The sequence below is a fragment of the Sceloporus occidentalis genome, unplaced genomic scaffold (assembly GCF_023333645.1).
Source record: "Sceloporus occidentalis isolate IW3139 unplaced genomic scaffold, rSceOcc1.0.p SCAF_13, whole genome shotgun sequence".
In the NCBI taxonomy this organism is placed as follows: domain Eukaryota; kingdom Metazoa; phylum Chordata; class Lepidosauria; order Squamata; family Phrynosomatidae; genus Sceloporus; species Sceloporus occidentalis.
Window position 1 is genome coordinate 12,242,423 of NW_028316993.1, and position 18,828 is coordinate 12,261,250.

General features: G+C 41.9%; 3 protein-coding genes across 4 annotated transcripts; 1 reads left to right on the forward strand and 2 right to left on the reverse strand.

Annotated features, from left to right (window-relative positions):
• Positions 1-927: 927 nt before the first annotated feature.
• RBBP4 (RB binding protein 4, chromatin remodeling factor) lies at positions 928-8,170 on the reverse strand. 2 transcript variants are annotated; one of them, XM_089478262.1, is made up of 12 exons: positions 7,909-8,170; positions 6,012-6,159; positions 5,328-5,473; positions 5,006-5,179; positions 4,396-4,511; positions 4,130-4,290; positions 3,869-3,995; positions 3,627-3,704; positions 2,731-2,807; positions 2,582-2,639; positions 2,226-2,336; positions 928-2,003 (listed from the first exon to the last, which is right to left on the reverse strand). In XM_089478262.1, the coding sequence occupies exons 1-12, from the start codon at positions 7,922-7,924 to the stop codon at positions 1,938-1,940; spliced, it is 1,278 nt and encodes a 425-aa protein (XP_089334388.1). In that variant the 5' UTR covers positions 7,925-8,170; the 3' UTR covers positions 928-1,937. The 2 variants fall into 2 exon arrangements, with proteins under 2 accessions (XP_089334388.1, XP_089334387.1); XM_089478261.1 differs by lacking the exon at positions 7,909-8,170 and adding an exon at positions 7,632-7,735.
• Positions 8,171-8,945: 775 nt separating this feature from the next.
• Positions 8,946-13,829, forward strand: TSLIG1 (tRNA splicing ligase complex subunit 1). The gene is made up of 7 exons (XM_089478183.1): positions 8,946-9,475; positions 10,605-10,629; positions 11,250-11,371; positions 11,533-11,615; positions 12,239-12,291; positions 12,409-12,445; positions 13,011-13,829. The coding sequence occupies exons 1-7, from the start codon at positions 9,367-9,369 to the stop codon at positions 13,095-13,097; spliced, it is 516 nt and encodes a 171-aa protein (XP_089334309.1). The 5' UTR covers positions 8,946-9,366; the 3' UTR covers positions 13,098-13,829.
• Positions 13,830-15,004: 1,175 nt separating this feature from the next.
• On the reverse strand, positions 15,005-17,298 carry LOC149304991 (ferritin heavy chain A-like). Its single transcript, XM_089478184.1, has 4 exons — positions 17,197-17,298; positions 16,423-16,569; positions 15,799-15,924; positions 15,005-15,287 (listed from the first exon to the last, which is right to left on the reverse strand). Exons 1-4 carry the CDS (start codon positions 17,296-17,298, stop codon positions 15,135-15,137), a joined length of 528 nt encoding a protein of 175 aa, XP_089334310.1. The 3' UTR covers positions 15,005-15,134.
• Positions 17,299-18,828: the final 1,530 nt, after the last annotated feature.

Here is an 18,828-nt window from a genome sequence, read left to right on the forward strand (position 1 = left end):
ACTGAAGGATACCTATTATACATGTGCAAGGCATAATAGGTATCCTTCATCAAAGTCAGATACTTCCAAGAGCTGCTCTCTACACACAAAAGGAGTACTCAGTAAGAGTGGCTGCAGGGACCAATATCACACACCCCACCTACTGCAATACGGGATTTTTAGATGAAGACTGAGCCCAGAGGTGAATGCAAGTATACTTCTGGTCTCGTAACTTGGTATTTTTTTCCCCAATGGAGGGGGAGCAAACAAGGCTACTACTCATAGAGGCCTCCAGGGGCAACAGTTGGCAGGTTTTGGGTTTTCCAGCAACATTTGTCCCAAAAAGGAGAGGGTTGGCCTTGGGGGAATGCAAAACAAAGGTTGAGGCTGCAGTCACTGCACATTCTCTGCCCCTGGCAAGAAAGACAATGCAAAACACAACTGGTGATTAAAATATTATAGGATGCACATAGATTGCTCTCACAAACCACCTTTCTAGGGACTTACTTCAAACTGAATTGAGCTGACCAAAAACTCAGTCCCAAATGGACCTGTGGGAATCAACAACAAATGAAGCTGAGAAACATAAGTATTTTGTATAACCACCACACTGCTGGCAAAAAGGTGCCTATCCAGACAATGAGGAAAGAGCTCCAGAGTTTTTGTTTCTGGTTCATGCCGATATTGCGCATTGGAGTACTATTGAAAATCTTGTAAAGGGCTGTTCTCAAGAGAACATTTCCCCTTTGACAAGACAACACACCTTTGTGACTTTAACAATCCACTTCCTGCTTGACCTCTGGAGTTCCTCTCCAATCTCATCTTTTGCCATATTTGAAGACTTAATGCATAACATTACAGCCTCCTTCCTTTTGCATAGCTGTATTCCATGCAAGACAAGCCAATTCTAGAAAAGATTTTGGTATTTGAAAAAAGACAACCACATCCTACATAGAAAACCAAATTTATTTATTTATTTTCTGAAGCACTTGCACAGGTCCATGAAAAGATAAATGGGCTGCTGGTGCAATAATTATTCACCCACACTGGAAATGTATTGATACAAAGGAAAACATACTACTGCTTACGGTAATATGTATACCAGCTACTAGTGTGATTCCAGGTAGCTGGGCATGTCATCTGTGGTCTGTCATTCAGTTGAAAACGAACACCTTTTACAACTTGGTGCCCCTCCCCAAGTTAAAGCATCAAAAACAATACATAGAAATGAAAGGTAATAGGATAACACAGTTCAAGAAACACACAAGAACAAAGTGATGTGCAGGTATAGGCACCTCAACCATATCCACATCCTTAGCTACCCACCGGCAAAGGATGGAAGGTTCAATGGGTTATGGAAAAGACTCAGATGTCATCTAGACCAACGGAATTGCTGACAGCAGCTAAAAACAGGAGAGAAGGTGACCCTGCATTGCATTTAAAAACTACAAGACTAAAGAGAGCTAAAGCCCTGTATTCACCCTTAACCAGAGGAACCAAAAATATAATATTAACAAAATAAGAGAATCTTCCCCACTCTTCTTCTGCAAGAGAAACAAACCAACATACCAGCATTTGTATTGCAACAACTCAGACGTTGTTTGCATTAAAAATGTGTAAAAAGCAAACAATGAATCTTGAAAGGAGAGGCAGCAGACTCCCTTAACCAACTCAACCAGCAAATACTGTAAGGGAAAAGTGGTCAACTGTGAAGCTACAGTGCAACGATGGTAGCTCATGTCCGGCCAAGTCTTCAATTTTCAATAGGCAGTAGTTCAATTTCTCTGTTAGAAGCAAGATTGATGGGCAGTATCTACAGATGTCTTGTTGAACGCATGGTGTGTGAATTTGTCTCTTTCAAAACAGCGGTATTGACAATCATGGAAAAGCTGGGAGAACAAAGCAGGGAGAAGACAACAGGAGGAAAAAAAGAACAAGGCAGGAATTGGGCCTGGTATCTATGACCCTTGGCCTTCTGGATCCACATTGCCTTCAGGATCTTCATCATTATAAATGTTCTCTGCCTACAGAGGGAAAGGAGTGGGGAATTAGAAGCATTAACTGGACAGTAAATAGATCAACAGGGCACTGTCACACAATACTCTAAGAAACACAATACATAGCAACAGTTTAACACAGCTGACAGACAAAAGTTGGTATTCTCCCCAATATCTACTGTATTGCTGCATTCACTTTTTTCCATGACAATCACACTGCTTTGGATGTAAAATCAATGAAGTACTTACCATTTGCCAGACTTGCATGATATTGTCTTCTGATACAGAACAAATTACCCAAGGCTCATTGGGGTTCCAGGAGAAGTCAGAGATCTTGGCAGTGTGACCACCGTGAATGAACTAACATTGAAAACAAACAAGACAGAAGTTTAAGTATCCAGTTCCAATGGAGTATGTACACATCAAGAACAAGGTAACAAATCAATCAACAAATCTTTTCACTGCAGCAACATACGCCTTGACAATCTTCACCAGAGATAGCATTCTATATCAGTGAAAAACCAGTTATCACTCAGATTTTCACAACAGGAGACAAGGTGGAAACAACACACAAATTGTGGCAAAACCAGTATCAGCCTACTCACCAACAGCTCAGGTGGGCCATCTTCTGCATCTTCAGGAGACTGCTCCTCTCCAATTTTGCTGAAATGTAGAACAGGAAACATTTAACGGGAGCACATTAAACAGATTTCTAACAAACATCTAGACAAGACTATGTCTATACAACACTCACCTCAAATCCCAGACATTCAGCCTGCGATCAGTACCACTGGAAGCCAAAATAGTCTCATTATGAGGCGACCACTGAACCTGCATTAGTTAGGATGATAGAGAGTGTTTAGACATTATTTGTAGCATTAATTTCTGGCTTCTGACATTTTATCAAAAAACACAGATGCCAGTCATCCATCTTAATCTGCCCTCCTGGTTTGTTCATATTCGCCTCTTGAAACCTACTGACTATTTGATATGCTAATAAAAGGACAGACAGCAAAGGGTAAAAAGAATTCAAGCTCTATAGTGAATAAATCTTTCTTTTAAAACAATGAGTTTGCATTTCCTGGGTACATCTCATTAGATTTGTAATTTTAGCTATTATTTGTATTTCCCCTCTCTGAAAGTAATAGCTATCTATACCAAGTGTTTTGTTAATATAAAGTTACTGGATGTATCCATTATTTCCATTATTTCGACACATTACAAGAACATTCTTTACGAAAATAACAAATGTACAAAGTTAACACACAACCATCAAGAAAAGAAATAACCCTTTCCTATTATCATCATCCTGATGCCTTAAGTCTTTTTTGTGGTTGTCAGTATCTTATTACTTTTAGCCAAATTAATTACATAATGTAATCTAGAATATACAAATACTAATTTCACTGTTTTCCTCATCTGATACCCAGGAGAGGGCTTTTCCACAAGGAGAAAAAGCACAAGATCAATTCTTTATTTTGTTCAACAACAGCTACGCAAGCCAGGTGTTTATGTCAAAAAAAGTTAACACCAACGCAACTTCTGATAACTTGCATTTCAAAAGGTTTCCTAAAAAATGCAAAAAATAGAATAAAATCCCATGGGGGGGACCCCAAGAAAAAGACACTGCATGAGATTATGGAAGTTTACCTGAAATATTTCATCTTTGTGTGACTCAAAGGAATGTAGCTTCAATTTCAGGTTTCTAAGATCCCACAATGCAACAGTCTGTGCAAGAAAATCAGAGCAGAGTTATTTGTTAGATCTGACATAGTCTTTGCCCATTATTGACCAAGGACACTCAACACAAACAGCGCACATACTATTCCAGAAGGAAACCCCCTTTACACATCACATCAGCTCATATCACAAGAAGAAATCTGGACAGATACCTTATCAGCTGATCCTGTAGCAAGGATGAACTCACTATAAGGATTGAAAGATAAACAGTTCACTTCAGCGGTGTGAGCATCCACAGAATGGCTAGGCTTGGAAGTGTTGTTTGACCGGGTGTCCCAGCTAAATAGGAAGAAGGCAAAGAGGAAATCAATTTTGATGGACTAGTCACACACACTGATTGCAAGTGTGGCTACTATGAAAAGCCCCTCTCCTTTAACAAAATCAATGTGAAAAAGTAGTATAGCTTTACTTACATCATGAGTTTCTGATCATCAGCAACCGATCCAAAAAGGGATTCATGCAGCAAATGCCAGGAAACATCTTCTACCACAGCTGTGTGGCCTGTGAAAATAGTTTTGGCATCCACCACTTTCCCTTCCTTTGGAACGGCACTTATGTCCCACAAGCAGATAGTCTTAAAGACAAAAAAGAGAGAGAGCACATACACTCAGAATGCATCATTCACTTAGTAAAGATAATACGCATATGAGGCAGGGATAATTTAGCATACAATACTAACATGATCATCTGATGCACTCAGCAAATGCCCACTAAGGTTCGGGTTCCAAGAAAGGCCATAACCTTCTTTTTGATGCCCACGAAGACGAAGATCTGGATTGCATTCACCAGAAGGGTCTGCAAAGAAAAATGTTTCAGAATCTCGATGCACCACTTGAGATGACAAGTAAGGATCAAGTCACCACTGGAAATGAACAAAGAAAGTCAACTCTTGATCCAAGCTTGAAACTCTTTTCCTGGATTGCTCAAAGCTCTCAGCAATCAGAACCCTTACTCATCTACTCAAAACACCATTCCATGTTACGCACAAGATATGACATCTGGTAAAAATAAAGACACTTTACATGTAACAACTTTACTCCTAGCACTCCACCACCAATAAGCAGAGGAACATACAAGGGTCTGGGTGGCATTAGCTACTAAATTAAGCTTCCACATGAGATCTGACCAGCAATCTCTCACTTATGAAAGCTCTTGTCCACAGCAGCTCTGACATTCTCACTCAGTGACCAGATCATTTTGTGTGTGTAACTTGCTCCTACATTCCTGTTCAGGATTCAACTAGTAGAGCTAACAGAAATACAGTAAAAAAGGCATTAGTCTTCTGATACCTGGTTTAGATGGATGTTTGGTATAATCAAACACTAGGACATCACTGGATGGTGTCTTCGTGGCAATGATGCAAGGATTCTGGGGCATGTAGCGCGCTCTGTTCACTTCTCCTTCATGGTTAATTTTTATTTCAATCTCAATCTTCCCGCTAACAGATCCAAAGCCTCCAAACTCTGAAATAAAATTAGCATCAGTAACAGCCGTTATGTCATGGTTTTAGGGTCCAGGAAAATAATTCACCACAATTACAGTTTTAAAAAACAATTATTTTACGTTCCCAATTTCTCAAAAGTAGCAGGCATTGCTGTTTGGTTCTCTTACCTCCCTTCTCACTGTCATAATGTGAAGCATCAAACTGTGCGTCATCATTAGGAAGCTGGACACTGGCTATCACAAGGTGGTTTTGTTCATCTGAGGTGTGGGTCCCAAGCACTAGTCGATGGATACTGAAGTCTTTGCCTTCAGGTCTGCAATGAAATGAAAAGGAAACAAACCTCAGACATCTTTTATTTTAGTCAAAAAGGATTTAATTGTTTCTGGAAGCATTCGGGAGCAACAACTCTCCTCTGAAAGAAGGTGCAGGATCTTCCTATACAAACGTGGAAGAAATTTCTTTTTAAAGAGTATGGCATGAACCTAGCGGACAAACTGGCTCCCAAAGCCTTGGACATTAGGCTAGGGTCTACAAAGCAGGATATTCCAATCAATATATTATGCTTCCCCTGAACAGAAACTTCTATTCCATGGCAGGAAAGCCTTCAACATTATGACAACCTCTCTGGAGACCTCAGTGCCTTTAGATGTAACCAAAAAGAGGAAGGAAGGTGGAAGGAGAGGAGATCTTAAATGTGCTCCCCTTGCCTCCTGCTCTCCCCTTTAGTCCTGCAAACTGAATGCCACCACCAGGCTACACTACAAGTGTATGCACCATACTCAGAAGCAAGTTCTACTGTGTTCAACCTCATTTATAAGCATGTTTAGCCTTGCCACACAAGGGAGAATTACCTTGTTACATCAGGAAGCCATTGAGCAGTCAAGCTGGGCCACTCTAGAGCATGTGTCATCACAAGGTCATAAAGAAATGGAGTGTTCTTTTTCCATATTTTATATTCTTCGTTGATCACCCGTTCCTCCACTGCATCATCAAAGGCAGCTAAAAACAGTAAGGAAAGCATGACCAGAATTAAGTGACATAGAAACGTAGAACCTCATTTTCATGCCCTGTATACATGATCTTTTCCATGCCTGAATTGCACTGTGCTGAGTAATTCCAGACCCTAAGAAAGAATGGGAGCTGCATTAGAGATGCACAACAGACCTGAGGGTCATGCGGGAATAAAGGCTGTCTTCCTATGGCTACTCATTTGAAAGTAACCAACTGAACTTAATAGTGCAGCATTTGAAGTGCCTAGGATTGAACTGTTGGCTTTCTCAAAGATCCAAAACACACTGCAGAAATAATCCAGTTTGAGACCACTTTAAGTGCCTTGGCTCAGTCCTAGGGAATCCTGGGAAATGTATTGTGGCCCCAGAACTCTGGGATTTGTGGTTTTGTGAGATGTTTAGCATTCTCTGTCAGAGAGCTCCGCTGCCACAATAAACTACAGTTCCCAGAATTCCCTAGCATTGAACCAGAGCAGTTAAAGCGACCTCAGACTGGATTATTTCTGCAGTGTGCTTTGGGCCTGAGCTTCATTGTCTGACCTGAACGAAAAAATACTTGTATGGAAGGCAAGAACCAGGGTCACACTTCTGTGAGAAAGGGCCTCCTCCGCCTTTGTGTTTGTGTGGAAAACCAGTTCCTCCGCTCTGACTCTCCTTGCTTCTCCTAACAATGCTGTTAACCCAGTTATGCTATTTTGTAGCTGGAGGCGCTTCCTAAAACCCATCCGGATTGTTTCTACGGCATGTTTTGGGCCACAGCCTTCTTATTTCTCGTCTGCAGTCCCTATCCTGGTCCATAATACACACTGTAGAAATGGTCCAGTTTGAGACTGCTTCAACTGCCCTGGCTCAGTGTTAGGGAATTCTGGGTGTTGTAGTCTATTGTGGCACCAGAGATCTCTCTCTGACAGAGAAGGCTAAAGGTCTCGCAAAACTACATTTCCCAGGATTCCCTAGCATTGAGCCAGGGCAGTTAAAGCGGTCTCAGACTGGGTTATTTCTGCAGTGTGTTTTGGACCTTTGACTCTGGAGACCAGGGTTCGAATCCCATTGAAACTCAATGGGTGACCTTAGGCAAGGAGCCACACTCTCTCAGCCTCAGAGGTTGGCCATGGTAAAGCCTCCTCTGAGCAAACCTTGCCAAGGAAAACCCATGATAGGATCAAAATAAGTGGGAAACGATTCGAAGGTCCCTAAACCCTGGCCTTGGACTCCCAGAATCCCTGGCCATTGACCAAGCTGGCTGAGGCTTCTGGGAAATGTAGTCCAAGCCACGCTCTCGGCCTCAGAGGATTTCAAGGGCAAGACTAGACTAGCCACAAATAGGTTGGGAAGGCGACTCGAAGGCAGAGAACGACGGAGGATAAAATGGAGGAACGAAGAGGGAGAGGAGTTCCTGGGAGGAATGGCGGAACGAAGCCGAGGAAAGCTGCCTCGGAGCGAGAGGCCTGAGGCGCCCACCTGAGTCATCGGGCAGCCCGCCTCCTCCTCCGCCTCCTCCCCGCCTCATGACCGACCGCCACCGAAAGAGCGGCCTCTCTATCGACGAGAAACACGGCGAGGCCGAGGGAAAGGGGGAAGTAAGGGGCCTCGCGCGCTCATTGGCTGTCTCCACGGAAACGGGGCGGGGCTTGAGCCCATCCCGAGCCGCCATTGGCTGGACGCCTTTTCGCGCCGAGGGAGGGCCTAGTCGAAATTGAGGCCTAGTCTATATTTTTCCGCCCCCACCTCGCGTTACCTTCTTTATCCGCCATGATGCCGACTCTCCTCAGGAGCGCGGGCGGCGGGGGCGGAGGCGGCGTCGACGTCGTCGTCGCGGCCTACTCAGTTTACCTCAGCGGTAAACCCTTCTCTCTCTCCGTTAACCTCGCCGAGTCCCTTCTCGGCTTCCGTCTCTCTCTATCGTTCGGCCGCTTTCCTTTCTCGAGCAAAACACGATTCACCTCAGGACCGCCGCGGTGCAGCGCGAGAAGGCTTCGCGCCAAGGGTGACCAATCGCCGGCGGCGCCGTCCAGAGCGCCTCGGCCAATCAGGAGCGGTGTCCAGAGCCCATCAGCCAATCAGGAGCGGCGTTCTGAGCCCATGTGCCAATTAGGAGAGGCGAAGGGGGCGTGGCCGACTAGGGAACGGCCGCGCATGCGCACTCGCTCTTTTTTCTACCCAGTTGGTGGGAGGTGCAAAGATGAAGCGCTTCAGTAGCGGCCGCCATTTTGAGGAGATGCTATTTATCTACCTATTCCTTAATAGAGAACTATTTCTTTTATAAGAAGCAGTTCTTTATTAAGACATAGGTAGATAAATAAGCGCTCATTCCCAGCCAACTATGTTTCCTCATAAAGAAATAGTTATACAAATATACATAAAGGAGAGAATGTTGAGGAAATAGGCTGCCTGAGAAGTTTACCTCAGTTTTGAAAGGAATAATGTCAACAAAGCACACATTTACCTCAGGTTTTGAAAGGGAAACAATGTTAATAAAGCACACACTTGAAATTCCCGTCTGCACTGCAGAAATAATGCAGTTTGACACCGCTTTGGCTGCTATGGTGACATCCTAAAGGATCCTGGGATTTGTAGTTTTGTGAGGAACTAAAAGGCCTCGCAAAACTACAAATCCCAGGATTCCATAGGATGGAGCTGGCTCTCTTAAAAGTGGTGTCGAACTGCATTATTTTTTACAGTGTAGATGCACTCTTCTTAGGCTACCTCTGCCCTGCAGAAATAATGCAATTTGACTTTTAAAACTGCCATAGATGAGTGCTATGGAATCCTGGGAGATGTAGTTTGTCGTGGCACAGAAAAAAAGCTAAATGTCTCACAAAACTACACTTCCCAGAATTCCCTCTGAGCCAGGGCAGTTAAAACAGTCTCAAAGTGCATTATTTCTATGCTGCCATAGACTCCCTTGAACCACAATAAAAGCAGAGAACTCCAAATAATTCCCTTTTTTAAACTGCAAAATGCTATATTAGGATGCAGCCATGGCAGTTAAAAGCGGGATGAAAGCGCTATAAGAGTGCAGTGTGGATGCAGAGCAATGTTATTTATTTATTTACATTAAAGGCTGCTACTGTTCCTTTAAATAAAGGAAGCAAACCAGGAAGGAGCCAAGAGCATGCAGCAGAGCCATCTTTCTGCTCCTCTCTCCCTCCAGCAGAAAGTCAATTAATTAATTAGTTTGTTTATTCCTCTTTGCATGGCATTAAATGAAGCCATGGAGCTCGACAATTACAGGGACTACAACCTGACAGAGGACCAGAAGCTCATCAAGACTAAATATGCCCCCATCTTGAAGAAGTATGAATGTGAGTAGCTCTGCTTGGTTTAAAAAATGGCATTTTTAAAAAGGGGGAATTTAATTGTTGAATTTGCTAATTATGTGCCAAGAAATGCAGTGCCTGGGTCTGAATATTTGTGGGTTAAAGATATCACCACAATATGGACTTGAATTTCTTTGAATTTGGGGGAAAACCTGGGCAGAGACTGTTGGAAAGTCTTGGGTGAGTAAGATTATTATTAGTATCATTATCATCATCATCATCATCATTATTATTATTAACATAATAGCCCACCTTTTCTAGTCTCTAATTCAAAGCAGATTATTATCATTATCATTATTATTATTAACATAATAGCCCACTATTTCTAGCCTCTATATCAAAGCATATTATTATTATTATTATTAACATATTATTAACATAATAGCCCACCTTTGTATCCTCCAACTCAAAGCACCTTAGAAGGATTTAAGTAGATACAGCTTTCAAATTGATATCCTATAGACATTTAAAATGCTGCTATTATTATTATTATTATTATTATTATTATTATTATTATTATTAGCTTCATTTATAAAGCCCTGTAAGTTTACACAGCACTGTACATAAAATATAATAAAATAAAATACAGTGTCTAGTTTCAGCTGATGCAACAGAAACTTGCTTTGGAGGACATTTCTGTGACCTTTTAAAGCCAATGATTCTTCCTGGTTTTTAATTTAGGTCTTAATATTTATAATGTTTCATTGTTTTTTTAACTTGTGCAACTAATGTTTTTACTTCTGTCCTTTTAAATTATTGCAACCTGCTTGAATCCCATTCTGGGAGAAAGACAGCATATGAATCCTTGAAATAGATAAAAATAAATTGTTAGTCCTGACTTGAGTTCATGGATCTGCTTTTGTTAAAACTGGATTTAGGCCTCTGCTTTTGTCCATACATTTTCTATTCTTTCTCAGTATGTTAGCACTATATACTTCTTAAAATGTGATGATACAAAGTGCCCAGAATATACCATCCTGTAAATATTTTGTCTGGCCACTTAATGGCTCCTTTTCTTCCTTCTTCTCATTCCCCTTCGATTAGAAACTGTAAGAAACGTTTTAAGCAACCTGGGTAGTCTCACCATTTTTCTTTGTTTTTAATCTCCCTATAGATCTGGACCATACTGCTGATGTGCAGTGAGTATTGCCCTACAACCTTACAATCTAATACACCCCCCAAAAAGAAATGGGAAGGATAGAGATGGCCAGACGCTGCATGTTTCGTCCTGCTCTCCCCACAATGGAAACTTTGACTGGTGCCATATTTCATCAGTCGCTCTCTGATGAGTCACAAAATTGATCCCAGTTTTGCTGGTGATACAATACCTGCCCATTTTTACAAACAGTGTAATCCTGATAGTCCGGCTTTTTCTAGGCACATACAATATAGAAAGCTGCTTTATGGGAAGGTCACACCTTGGTATTGTTTCCCTGCACCACGGACGGGATTGCGACCCACAAAAGCTTATGCTGCAATAAATAATAAAGCTAGGGAGAGGCAAATGATCTCCATATATAGTTGAAGCAGCGGAGAACAGATAAAATGACAGTCGCAACATTTTTACAATAGCTGTCGTATATTGATTATCTTGCAACCTTTTTAAAAACCGAAACACTTTGTGCATTTTTGCTATTAGTGGAACCAACAGTTCCTTCCCATGTTGCATTCTCACGTTTTCACGGTCATGTCCTTACGTTTCTCGCTTGCTGGTTTACAGTTACCACTCTGTGAAGTATTAATGATGATGTGTCTTTAGGTTGCACGCCTGGGGAGACACCTTGGAGGAGGCGTTTGAGCAATGTGCCATGGCCATGTTTGGGTACATGACTGATACAGAAACAGTGGAACCTCATGACACAGTAGAAGTGGAGGCAGAAGGTACGAAGGTGCTCCAAGAGCCAGGCTTCTCCAAACTGATGCTTGGTTGGATCATAATCCCTATCATCTCCAATGTCCTAGGGATGGTAAGAGTTGCAGACTAGCATACCTGATACCTTAAGACTCCTAATAGGTTTTTTCTTTTCCCACTTCTCCAACAGGACATGACATGTTGTCTCTCCTCTTTCACTTTCTGGATGAATGGTTGTATAAATTCAGTGCCGAAGAGTTTTTTATCCCCAGGGTAAGTGTTTGTTATATTCCAGCGAATATAGAATAGGTGTATTTCTCAGTTCTTGGAATGCGTTCAACGCCATGCCCCAGATTGGTCAAGCTCTTATATTGCTCAGCCACTGGATCCATTGCATCCAAACACAGTATTTTTGTGGTAGTATTAAGAAACTGAAAGGAGCTATTGAGAACAGTGAAAGAATCACAGCTTAGGACCAAGTGAAAATTGCAAAGCAAATGACGAATCACAAAATTACCTTCAAATTGCACAAGTCTTTTCCAGGTGTGCTACAAAAGAAATAAGCAACAAAGCTGGGATGGCAGAGAACCTGTGTCTGGTGTATTAATGATCAGATAGTGATTCAGGAAGGCGTCTGCTGACTAGGTTATGTGAGAAGTTCAAGATCTTGGGAAAGGGAAAAAAAGAAATATCAGCTGTATGGTCTCAAAGAGAAAATCTCCTGACTTCCAAACTGAATTACTTTTGATAAAACTAGATTTTTTTCCTTTGACCTGGGACTGAGTCACCTGGTGCTTTTGCCAGATCTTACTAGACTTCTGAGAAGGTGTAAACGTCTCTTAAAAATGAGAATTAATGTTTGTCTCTTCATCCCCCACTCCACTTTTTTTCCACAGGAAATCAAAGTGATTTCTATTGACCGATCAAGATTTAAAATGAGGTCTATTGGGTGAGTAAGCAGAATAATCCAGTTCAAAACAGAAATTCCAGGAGATGGAGACTGTGTGTTGCTGTATTAAAAATCTATGATTCAATCTGATCAGTGTTACTTTCCTTTTACTTTAAGGTGGGGAGAGACATTCTCGTTGTCCAAGCATCCCCAGGTATGTCATAAATGATGTTGGTGCACTTTTGTTCTTGAATTCTAGACAGCCAGAGACCGTCCTGACCTTTACTAAGCACCCTTTTTGATTCCAAGCCAAAACCTCTTACCTTCCTGCTTCTGGCCAGAAAAGGAGCCAGAAACCTGTTAATGCACTACGCTGTTGTGACTATACTGTCCTTATGTGCACTACATCAGTGGAGGTAATGTTAGTATGACAAACAAAGCCTCACTTCCTTCACTCCTTATTTAAAGAGTCCACCCTTTTCCCAAGCTCAGATGTATCAGGGAATTGTGTTTGTGTTAAAAGTGGAAGTAAAAGCCCATGAGAAAAAGAGAAGGGAACACATGAGCTCAGGCTCCATGCTTTTTGAGGGACATTGTGGATTCCCATCACATCCTAATCATGCCAGTTTCTGAGCAAGTAAATGCAGGGTTACAGCAACTGTGTTCTCTGAGAAGGATGCTCTCTGGCTGCCAAATCTTCATTGCTATCACAGATTAATTCTTCATGACAATTGTGAAAGTGGGTCCATATAATTCATTTTACTTTTCTTTATCCTCAGGGCACAGAGGTCAAAGCAATAACCTATTCAGCAATGCAGATCCATGAAGATGAAAAACCTGAGGTGTTTGTCATAATTGATATCTAAACGAAGGGAAGCGTATGATGAAGACAATGGCAGGGTTCTCCTTTCCTGGCAGAAGCATCATACAGGCAAGGAGTCTGCTATCCTGGAATGACTCCGGAGCTGGTGTTGGTTTTGTAGTATCTAAGTGGGAGTTAGCCAGAGGAATATCCAAATCTAGTTTGTTACTGCAGATGACACATCAAGCAGGAAACCATTTAAAAAGGAGAATTTGTTTGTACTGAAAGATTAACCAAAGCCCAGGCGTGATGTTTATTGTGCTGCCTATAATGTAGTTTTGAAATTTTTATAAAAACATGGGATTGTGAGAGTAGGAGAAATGGATATTCTTCCTTAATGGGGAATAGGATGGGGGAGACACAGAATTTTAAAACTATCTATTCTCTCCCTATTAATAAAACTATCTGTTGGTTCCTCCTGTTCTTACATGCCTTCCAATCAATTCCAATTTTGGCAGCCCTAGTCTAGGGCTTGCATGACAAGATTTCTTCAAAACAAGTTTGCCCAATTACATAGACTTGACTTAGCTGTCCATTTTTGTGAGATCTTTCCATCAATTATGGTTACGTACCCTTCAGGCTGGGTTAAATGCAGGGCACATTTTTCCCCAATATAAATAAAACCCAGTTTTTAAACCATGTCTAATTGTGCAAATCAAAGCAAGGAGAGGATTCACACTTTTATTTTAAACATCTGTTAACTATTTTTGAATATAAATAAAATTCATATTGAAAATATGTGTTCATGCTTGTGAGTCCTTAAAATCTGCTACAACCAGAGGAAGGCTGCTGTGGCCATGGCAGCTATTGCTAAAGTGTAGCTCCTCTGTGTATTTAAGTAGTTGGACAGAATGTGTGAGTGATGGATGGGGCATTCACTTTCTCTGATGCTTGGATTTGTAAAGCCCTACCTTCCCGACAAGGCCCCCATAATGAATGGATTCTGCATTGCATTGCAGTTTATTTCATCCGGAACATCCTTAACCATAAGATGTATGGAGGGGGGGGATTTATCTGAAGTTGTAGGAAGATCAGGGTGGTGTACTAGTCAGAAGATCAGACTAAGGGCACAAATCCCAGATTAAATACATTAACCTGCCTCACCAACTTCCCTGGCATTTTGAAAAATAGATTTATACATTTTGCCAAACTTACTTTTCCACTTTATCAAAGTGGAAATCATAAGAAAAGTGGAAGCTGTTGAAAGTGAGGGCAAGGAAATCCCTGGGTGCATTTTGGAAGACATTTCCAAGTCGTCTGTAGGAGATTCACGTTGTTATGCAAGGTTTACCCGAACTGGTTGTTTCATTTTACGTGTACTGTATATACTCATGTATAAGTCTAAAAAATTTAGTCCAAAAATTGACCCCCGAAAACGGAGTCAACGTATCCATGGGTCAATGTAAATACTGTACTTTAACTCATATTTAAAAATGAACTATCTCCTAGTGAAAGGCAAGAGTGATCTCTGTCTTGGAAGCACTGACCCTCCGGCACTCTCTCATCTATCCAGGCTTTAATGTGAGCACAAACAGTGATGCCTGCTGGAATCTTGTAAATTCTTTGCCATTGTTTTCCCTGCTCCATACTTTAGATCCTTTTAAACATGCCCCTCAGTTTTACCCTTGACTTATCTGCGGGTCGTATGAAAATCCATAATTTTGGCCCCAAAACCTGCCCTTGACTTATACATGAGGTCGACTTATAGTTGAGTGTATATGGAATGTATTTTTAGTTTTGAATAAGACGTTTGCTGAACTGCTGTTCTGTTTAGTGATGTAGGAACATATCCCTATTCTTTCCATTTTATTTAACTGAAGTATACTGTACCTGTACATGGAAACTGGCTTAGTAGCTGTTCCCTCTCCCTATAGAATCTAAAGGGAGTTCTGCATGGGAAAGTTTGAGTCTCACCATACATGTTAAACAATAAATTTACTCAGTCCTCTATGAGGTTGTCTCTTACATCGCAAGGACCTCTAGGAACAAATAACGGATGATCATAGATCTTAACTGCAGATGGCAGATGTCATCTGCAAATTCATCTGCTGTCTCCTAGGCTGTGTTTGTCAAACAGGTGCTCTCCTAAGCCGTTCTGGGGCACCTCAAGGCGTTGCAGGTTTGAAATGTGGTCTCCCAGTTGCTTGATGGCCTTCACTTCCTCCTCCAAAAAGGACTTTAGGAAGTCACACATCTGCACAGAGAAAACAAGGAAAGAGTGACATAGTTGCTCTCAAGTTCTTCTTAAGCGCTGTAGGTTTACATTTCTTACACTTTATCCCTGTCCCAGAAGGATTTTGGCTAAGGTCTTCCTCGGCAGACCTAGCTGGACATAAAGGACTCTAAATACTCCATGGATAAATGCCGGGAGAACTAGTGGAATTGGTGGGAAAGCCAGTGGTTCAATGGCAAACCTGATCAGGAATGTAGTAAATTTTGAAGTAAAGATGTGATGAAAATAACAATAAATGGTTCAGCCTTTGCAATGGGCACAGTTCTTGAGCAAAGCTTCTGCTTGAGATAACATTGCTGCAACCAAGCAGAGAAGGAACCAGGAGGCGATGGAATAATTCCCACATCTCCAAACATAGGGGCCAAGTTGCGTGTGTATTAACTCTTCAGTGCTTTCTCAGGTCCCTCTGTTCCTCTTTCCCATCCTCCAAAAGTGCTTATTCACCTCTATTTACCAATACCAGATCACCTACATGCGGATCCTCTTTCTGCAAAGCCATGTTGTGCAAGTCCAGGAGAGCTTGGTTCAAGATTTCCTCCAGCCGCAAGGCATTCTGGAAGGCTACGAGGCTGTTCTCCCATTCATCCTTCTCTGGTTTCTGATTAGGAGATTCCAAGGAAGAATGAAGGAAACCCAAGTTAGATGCATAATATACACATTCATTGTCATGACTTTCAGATGTCTACTGATAAAGGGTCCTTTAATGGTGTTGCACTTGAGTCTTTTTAATCAATATGTTTTCATATTTCATATTAACTCAGTGCATTTTCTCTGCAATAATATATTGTTGTAAGCATTATTGTACACAGTCTGTTGGGGTGGCCTGGTCTCGAATGGCTAGTTAAGACCTCTTGGCTTTACAAAAGACCCATTCCCTGTGGAGACTGAAACTTCTAGAGCTTGTTTATGGATCAATCCAACTGCCTGCGTTTCTGGATATGCCTTGGAGGCTTGTAGGTAAAGAGAATGTCTATGCTTTTCAATATTTACCATTGTTCAATTGAGGCGAAGCTTAGTCTTTGGCAATGAATGAAAGCTTGCCTCTTTCTGCCCAACCCTAGGAACTCCTCCTGACCAAGAAAGTAGAGTCATTCACCCGAATGTCCTGCAAGATGATGCACCCGCCTCGTTGGTTCTGATACTTCAACCACTTCTCCGCATCTCCCCTCTTCTTGAGGGACTCTTTGTTGAAGAAGGCCGCCACATGCTTGAGGGCCACATCGTCACGGTTAAAATAGTAGGACTGTGATCCAGGAGGGAGAGAAAAACAGAAAACCCCAATCACCAATTCTATTGCTGAATTGGATTCCCATTACCACCACCATTCCAACCAGTAGAGATGCTCTGAACACCAGAAGAAGGCCATAGTCATAGAGTCACAGAATCACAGAAAGGGGTCTCATGGGCCATTGGGTCTAACCCCTGGCCAGTGCAAGATTTCCCATTAAAGCAGTGGTTCTCAATCTTCCTAATGCCGCAACCCTTCAATACAGTTTCTCATGTTGTGGTGACCCCCAACCTAAAATTATTTGTGTCTCGGTTCCTAAGACCATCGGAAAAGGGGTCACGACCCACAAGTTGAGAACCACTGCATTAAAGCATCCCCAGCAGATAGCTGTCCAAACTCTTTTGGAAAATGTCCAGAGAAAGAAACACCAATTGATTCCATTGCCAAAGCGCTCTTACTGTTGAGAAACTACTTCTCATGTTCAATCAAAACCTACATACTGTCCTGTACCTTCATACCATGAGATCTGTTTCTGCCCTCTGGGACAATAAAAAAAAAGCAAGTCATATTTAAATAAGTGCGCATAGACTTAGTTAAATATGTCTCCCACAAGAGACAGAGAGAAACTGCAAGCAAGATTACCATGGAAAGGTAGGTATAGCTGGCGTAAAGCTCCAGAGTCACCATGCAGTTCACAGCCGCCTCGCAATCCACATGGTAGTTCTGGTTCACCTGGGAATCCATGCCTATATGCCACACTGCAAGCAGAAATGGCTTCCAGTTCAATCAATTGCTAGTCCAGGTCTGTGGACCGAGCATTTCTGCTGAACGTCTGGGACCGTCACCGCCACCATCACCGGTTGTCCCATGCGTTGGAACCAATTCAGCTGACAGGGAAAAGCCATTCAATGGCAGCATCCCTGGTCCTTTCTAGGCCATGACTCTGCAGTGTGACACAAAGGTCTCCATGGCATCAGGAATGCCAAGGACAGCAAAGCAACACTATGAAGGTACTAATCCTGAAAGTGGATTCTTGCTCTCACTTATCGAGTAACCAAAGTCCACCTGAAAGCCTGGCTACTCTCAGACCCATACATTCCTCATGGTCATCTCCACAGCTTATCAAGCTTTTAGGTGCAAACCCAAACATAACATGTGAGACCGTTCTGCATGCTATAGTCTTGTTGCAATGCCTTCAAGTCATTTCTGACTTTCAGCAACCCTAACATTAGGTTCTTGCTCAGAGGAGGCTGAGAGAGGGACTTGCCCAAGGTTACCCAATGGGTTGTACAGCCAAGCAGGAATTGAACCCTGGTCTCCAAGGTCATTGTCCAACATTCGGAACACTATGTCATGCTGGGTCTCCTGCATACTATATGCCAACTGTCAATAACTTGCTAAAAACATATAATTTTCTTCCAAACATCCAAAATGGGCTGCTAATTCCATTGGGAAAACTCAGGGAAGGTGAGAAGAAGCGCAGCCATTAGCGCCATAATGAAAATTACACTTGACCTTCCAAAACGCATGTTGCTCATTAGCCCCGGTACATGTAACTTTAAATAGATATCCGCTGAAGACAAGATGTATCTGTCTCTCTCATGCTGAAATATAATTTCACCTGACTCTTAAATGAAAGCTAAAATGCATGGGCTGTCAATGTGCGTCATGTGCATCAATGTATTTCGAGGCTAAAGCTAACATTTTCCCCCAAAGGCAAAAACAAAGATCATGATTTATCCCCGAGGGACGTAATAGAAAATAGCAACAGCTAAAGCTCATTTCAAGTCATGGACAAAGAAGGTTGTTTTGCCACACGTTTCACCAAAATCTGAAGGCAATGTGACCCAAAAGCGTTCACACCATTTGGTGGGATAATAAATAGGATCCATGCCTTGAGGCGAGAGGTTGCTGTCTCTCATGCACAGATCTAACTTCACCTGATTCTTGGGAGAAAGCTAAAATGCAGGCTATCAACGTGCATAAATGTATTTAAAGGCATTATATATAGACTGAATTTTAGGAGTATTGAAACCTGGGCTTTGTCCGTTTCTCTCGGCCGCACAATGCATCTGCATTGTAGGAATAATGCACTTTGATACCACTTTGCAGCTACAACTGTCTTGCTGAGGAGGACAAACATTATAGGACTGCAGTGCATCTGATTTCATGTATATTTAAATACCACTATTGTTTTAAACATTCGGTGCCTTTTAAAACAAAGCTTCCACACATCCACGAGTTGTAATAGAGTAACTTACAATGAAGTTGTTA

What these genes read in the sequence shown, in the direction of transcription:
- RBBP4 (XM_089478261.1), bottom strand. Translation starts at nt 7,680, where the DNA reads ATGAGGCGGGGAGGAGGCGGAGGAGGAGGCGGGCTGCCCGATGACTCA. An exon ending in CGGGCTGCCCGATGACTCAG is followed by an intron (nt 6,160 to 7,631) that starts GTGGGCGCCTCA and finishes TACTGTTTTTAG; the next exon opens with CTGCCTTTGATGATGCAGTG. An exon ending in CTACAGGATCAGCTGATAAG is followed by an intron (nt 3,705 to 3,868) that starts GTATCTGTCCAG and finishes TTTCTTGCACAG; the next exon opens with ACTGTTGCATTGTGGGATCT.
- TSLIG1 (XM_089478183.1), top strand. Translation starts at nt 9,367, where the DNA reads ATGGCATTAAATGAAGCCATGGAGCTCGACAATTACAGGGACTACAAC. An exon ending in AGTAGAAGTGGAGGCAGAAG is followed by an intron (nt 11,372 to 11,532) that starts GTACGAAGGTGC and finishes CTTCTCCAACAG; the next exon opens with GACATGACATGTTGTCTCTC. An exon ending in AAGAGTTTTTTATCCCCAGG is followed by an intron (nt 11,616 to 12,238) that starts GTAAGTGTTTGT and finishes TTTTTTCCACAG; the next exon opens with GAAATCAAAGTGATTTCTAT.
- LOC149304991 (XM_089478184.1), bottom strand. Translation starts at nt 17,298, where the DNA reads ATGGATTCCCAGGTGAACCAGAACTACCATGTGGATTGCGAGGCGGCT. An exon ending in GCTATACCTACCTTTCCATG is followed by an intron (nt 16,570 to 17,196) that starts GTAATCTTGCTT and finishes CCTGGATCACAG; the next exon opens with TCCTACTATTTTAACCGTGA. An exon ending in TCATCTTGCAGGACATTCGG is followed by an intron (nt 15,925 to 16,422) that starts GTGAATGACTCT and finishes TCTCCTAATCAG; the next exon opens with AAACCAGAGAAGGATGAATG.